This window comes from Haplochromis burtoni, unplaced genomic scaffold, assembly GCF_018398535.1.
Source record: "Haplochromis burtoni strain Fernald_Lab_line unplaced genomic scaffold, NCSU_Asbu1 Contig_387, whole genome shotgun sequence".
NCBI lineage: Eukaryota > Metazoa > Chordata > Actinopteri > Cichliformes > Cichlidae > Haplochromis > Haplochromis burtoni.
Genome location: NW_024582748.1, coordinates 222350 through 227630, shown reverse-complemented (window position 1 = coordinate 227630; position 5281 = coordinate 222350). Strand labels below are relative to the sequence as shown.

At 44.9% G+C, this 5281-nt stretch overlaps 1 protein-coding gene across 3 annotated transcripts; it reads right to left on the bottom strand.

The window, feature by feature from the left end:
- Positions 1-237: 237 nt before the first annotated feature.
- Positions 238-2436, bottom strand: LOC121811956 (transmembrane protein 178A-like). Of its 3 annotated transcripts, none has more exons than XR_006052763.1 (2): positions 928-2436; positions 238-828 (listed from the first exon to the last, which is right to left on the bottom strand). XR_006052763.1 is itself a non-coding variant. In XM_042212689.1 (2 exons), exon 1 carries the CDS (start codon positions 2275-2277, stop codon positions 1957-1959), a length of 321 nt encoding a protein of 106 aa, XP_042068623.1. In that variant the 5' UTR covers positions 2278-2436; the 3' UTR covers positions 238-1034; positions 1923-1956. The 3 variants fall into 3 exon arrangements, 1 of the variants encoding a protein (XP_042068623.1); XR_006052764.1 differs by having other exon boundaries at positions 238-1034; positions 1762-2436; XM_042212689.1 differs by having other exon boundaries at positions 238-1034; positions 1923-2436.
- Positions 2437-5281: the final 2845 nt, after the last annotated feature.

Below are 5281 nucleotides of genomic sequence, written 5' to 3'. Positions count from 1 at the left end.
AAACCTGCACACGTGAGAACATCAGCTCTTCCAACTACCCGGGTCACACGGTTCATGTTACAGGTGAATGACAGACTTTTCTGAGCAGCAGCACATGTGACTGTCTCCACCGGGTACCTTCTAACTCACCTGGTAACTGGATCCAGTCCACGTGAGTTGTGCTGCCCTGATGTGCTCAGTGAAGCCTGCGCCTCTTCATTATGTGATGTTATCAGAACCACAATAACACGCCTCACACACATTTAACAAATATTTAATTCTCAGATATAAATACATCCAACAAATGCTGACAGATCTTCCACAGGAGCAGCTACAGGTGACGAGTCCCATCATGTTTACACCATGTATTTACAGCTGTGTCCAGCAGGGGGCAGCAAAGGTTCCATGAGGGGACAGTGGAGCTATGATGGGGTATCAGGAGGAACATGGGAGCTTTCAGTGTGGAATCTACAGGTTAAAGGTCGATAGTGATGGTGAGTCACCGTTTCACTCTGCGTGTCGGCTTGAAATTAAATAAAGTTCTGACTTTGAGCCGCACACAAACATTTCATCCACCGTCATTCTCCCTCAGGAGCCTAAAGACCTCGATGGGTCCGTCCCCCTGATACTCCTCCTCACGCTCCTCCTCCTGATGATGGGAAGGATGCTGTGGACATTCTCAGTTTGGTGTCTGCAGCTGGTGGATGAATGTTTGTAATTCCAGATGTTTTTGAAAGCTCAGAGCCTGAACTTCAAACGTCCGATTCTGCTCGTACAGGGGGGTCACGAGAAGGCATCGGGGCTTCCGATAGGCTGATGCAGAGTCTCAGAGGCTGATACCTGAAAAAGCTTAAACATAAATGGTGTCATACCCTGTTTACAGAGGAGTCGGTGTCAGAGGTTAAAGGTCAACTCCTTTGTTTGATAACAGAGCGGCAGCACTGATACCTGGATCATCTGTTAGTGCGTTCCCTCCTGCGGGAAGCCTGAAGTCAGTGAGCAGCACCTGCTCAGCGTCGCAGAGTAAAGGGTTCAGTCTGTGGCTCAGCTCGCAGCTGAAAGCACATTTATATACACATCTGTGAGCGGCCGCCGCCATCCAAACCTGCAGCACGCCACCTGGTCACGTGACGCTCTGCAGCTCAGACTCTGATCCATCAGGCGGGATTCACACCTATCACGTTTTGAACTGGCTTGTGGATCCAAGCCGAACAAGAACAATCAGCTTTGCTTGTCTGTAATTGGCTGTCATCACTAAGAAGGCCACACCCGAACATCAAATGCCTAAGCAACGTGTGAACCCCGCATGACTGGATAACACTCACCTGAGCTCAGAGCGCTCGCGTGCACCTGAAGCTCCGCCCAACTGACTGATCGGAGCACAGCGCTCCGAAACATCCGCATGGGAAGGCTCCATGAAGATCACACCTGCAGCAGGTTTGGATCCCAGCGCACACCTGTGTGTGTGTGTGTGTGTGTGTGTGTGTGTGTGTGTGTGTGTGTGTGTGTTTCCTGTTATGCTCCTGATGGGGACCCAGCTGCAGCAGCTTTGTGACCTGCCTCAGTTCAGGTGACTTTCACACCGATGAAGCTTCTGATTGGACGATGGGACAGCAGAAAGAAAACGGTGAGTCAGAGCTGACTGACAGACAGCTGCTGAGACCTGGCCACCTGTCTGACTCTCAACTGGGCTTTACATGTTTGATGTCAGGTAAGTACAGATGACTCACCTGATTGACCAACAGCTAATTTATCTTTTATTAACTTGATCACTGATGGTACCTTTGGCCACACCACTGCAGAGATGGATCACAGGAACCAGGCGAGGCTCAGAGTGCACGCTGAGGTGACCTGAGCTGGGTCCAAATCAGGAGCACGAACAGGTGCGCAGCTCCGTCTGCAGTCCGAGGCCCCTCCTATTACGGAACCGGCCAAAAATACACCTTTTGTCGTCCGAGAATCATCCTCTTCCTCGCCTCAGACGGAGGACTCGTGGGCGGTTTTGGACCGCAGTGCTCCGGCCCGGCTCAGGAAGGGGAAGGTGGTGCCGAGGCAGCCAGACGCTACAGTGAGACCCAGACTGGCCCAGGCGCAGCAGATGGACCAGCCATAACCGTGATCCACGTCAGCCGGCAGGCCGTAGATGAAGGGCGGGTTTCTGGAGAGGTCGTAGGTCACGCTGGCTGCATATGTGCACAGGGAGATGGTGCAGAAGATCCCTGAGAACGAATCAGAGACCAGATCAGACTGACACCTGAACCTGTGCTGGCTGTAATTGGCTGAGACCTGCAGGTGCATTACCAACAGGTAAAATATGAACCCTCTGACTGTCAACACAACCTGGTCTATAAGTGATGACGTATGAATCCTGCCTCCAGGTCCGAACTAGTCTGTGTTTACTAAGGCTGTTGTGTTTTTAACATGTTTTGTATCTTGTTCTATTTAATCTCAATAAACCCCTAAAAACTAGTTCATGCATTTATTACTTCCAGGCTGGACGACTGTAATTCATTATTATCAGGAAGTCCTAAAAACTCGCTGAAAAGCCTTCAACTAATCCAAAATGCTGCAGCAAGAGTCCTGACAGGGACTAGAAAGAGAGAGCAGATTTCTCCTGTTTTGGCTTCCTGTTAAATCCAGAATTTCATCCTCACATACAAGGTCTTAAATAATCAGGCCCCATCTTATCTTAATGACCTTGTAGTACCATATCACCCTATTAGAGCACTTCGCTCTCGCTCTGCAGGCCTACTTGTTGTTCCTAGAGTATTTAAAAGTAGAATGGGAGGCAGAGCCTTCAGTTTTCAGGCCCCTCTTCTGTGGAACCAGCTTCCAGTTTGGATTCAGGAGACAGACACTATCTCTACTTTCAAGATTAGGCTTCAAACTTTCCTTTTTGCTAAAGCATATAGTTAGGGCTGGACCAGGTGACCCTGAATCCTCCCTTAGTTATGCTGCAATAGACGTAGGCTGCCGGGGATTCCCATGATGCATGTGAGTTTTCTTTCCTCTTCACTCACTATGTGTTAACAGACCTCTCTGCATTGAATCATATCTGTTATTAACCTCTGTCTCTCTTCCACAGCATGTCTTTTATCCTGTCTTCCTTCTCTCACCCCAACCAATCACAGCAGATGGCCCCGCCCCTCCCTGAGCCTGGTTCTGCGGAGGTTTCTTCCTGTTAAAAGGGAGTTTTTCCTTCCCACTGTCTGCCAAAGTGCTTGCTCATAGGGGGTCATATGATTGTTGGGTTTTTCTCTGTATCTATGAAGCGCCTTGAGGCGACTTATGTTGTGATTTGGCGCTATATAAATAAAATTGAATTGAATTGGATTGAATTGAATCCAACAGGTGATATAGGAATATCATATATCCGATGTAACTACAGCCCAGCACATGCAGCAGTATATTAACCTCACATTGTGGATGGATTATCTCAGTTGTTCTCCTGCCTGAAGTTTGGTCCGTTTACAGCAGTGGTCCCCAACCCCCAGGCCCCGTTTGGTACTGGGGCGCGAGAGTTGAGGCTCGGGTGTGAAATTTATGGTTTTCAGGGTTGCTATCGTTAATTTGGTTTCCCTGGGTCTTTTCCCGTGTTGTAGTCGTGTGTCTTATTTTGAAAGAAATATGTACATGTTACCATAGCAACCAGAGAGCATAAAGAGAGGTGGATGTTACTCTCAAGGTTGTTGGCACATTTCAGGAGGGCACAGCTAATAAAGTTAAACAATTACACAGTGAATTCACGTTTATTGTTATTCTTACAAAATACCACAGTTTGTGTCTTTGTCGTTTCATTTTATTTTGTTGTATTTACCCGCCACACCTTAAAGGCCGGTCCATGAAAATAGTGTCGGACATTAAACCGTCAGTGGCACAGAAAAGGCTGGGGACCGCTGTTTCACAGCATCTTGCCATGTGATTGCATTTGTCCCTAACCATCGGGAACCCTCACGTTAACTTTTTTCCACTCGATAAAAGTTAACGTTATGTTATGCTAACATAGCTGTGTTGCTAGCAATCATGTAGCACATCATTATATACCAGCTAGCCAAACTTCAGTAACCCTACAAACGTCACTGCTGTTTAGTTTTCTGTCTTCATTTATGTTGGAAGTGATAGCAGAGCTGTACGTTTGAATTTTCAGAAATCTCTCAGTCAGAACATGCTATATCATGTTTAGGTGGAAGCTAGCGAGCTAACTTCCTGCTAACTTCTAAGTTATATTTTTGATTTTATGTGACAATGATCATGTTACAGAGGAATGTAAAAGTAATGTAATGAGTAGTATAAGCAAATTACATCCTCCAGTCGGTAATTCATCGCTTCGCATTTCTCTATAATGGCTGCAAATGTAAACACTATATTTTAAAGTGTTTGAGTAATATCAACACATAACAACAAATCAGGAATAACAATCGGAAATGTGTCAGTTAAACGTTTTGCAATATTTTACATTTTTACCCCCGAGTCAGTCTGGCTGGTGTTATTCGTTATCTGAGCTGTCAATATGCCAGGCATCTACATCTATTTACTGTGGAGGAGGCTATTAAGTTTTGTGAAAGGAGTTTCATATCCGATGAGTGAGTGAAGCTCACTTCTATCCGGTGGCAGTGAGTTTGAGTTGAGTTACTGAACACATCTTGAACTTTTCTCTATGTAGGGACTGTTTTTGTCTGTGTTAGCTGCTGTTAGCTGGTGTTACTGTTTTCAGACTCAAATCCCCATATGATATGCAAATGCATTCAAACTGTTTATCAGAAGGAAAGGATGATTTCTAGGACACTCAAGCCTATTGTTATCTGGTATAACATTAGCTTATAACCAGCTGTGACACGATCTGTAATAAATAAATTCATATTCTTGTTTTATAGCCTTTACTTGGATTCAGAAGATGGGACAGAAGAGAAAAAAAGAGGATGGGGTAGAGATGAGGAAGGAAAGAGGAATGGTGGATAAAATAGAAGAAGAAAAGGCAGGAGAAAGAGAACGTGAGACAGAGATAAAGAAAATACACCAGTAAAAATCTTAAATTGTACTGGGATACCTAAAATAATGCTTTGGTTTTAAGAAAAGTAACAAGTAATGTTTAACACGTTATTTTTTTTGAATGAAGTCCCCAATAAAAGGAAGGAAAAAGAATAAAAGAAAAAAAAAAAAAAAAAAAAAAATTCATAAATTCTGTTTTCATTGATGCCTGGATGTTAAACTTAATTGTTACACCTGGTAAAGCAGCAACGCTGATCATTTTATTAAAGATGAAAGAATTTAGACAGTTTTTAACTCTCAGTGATGCTGCACA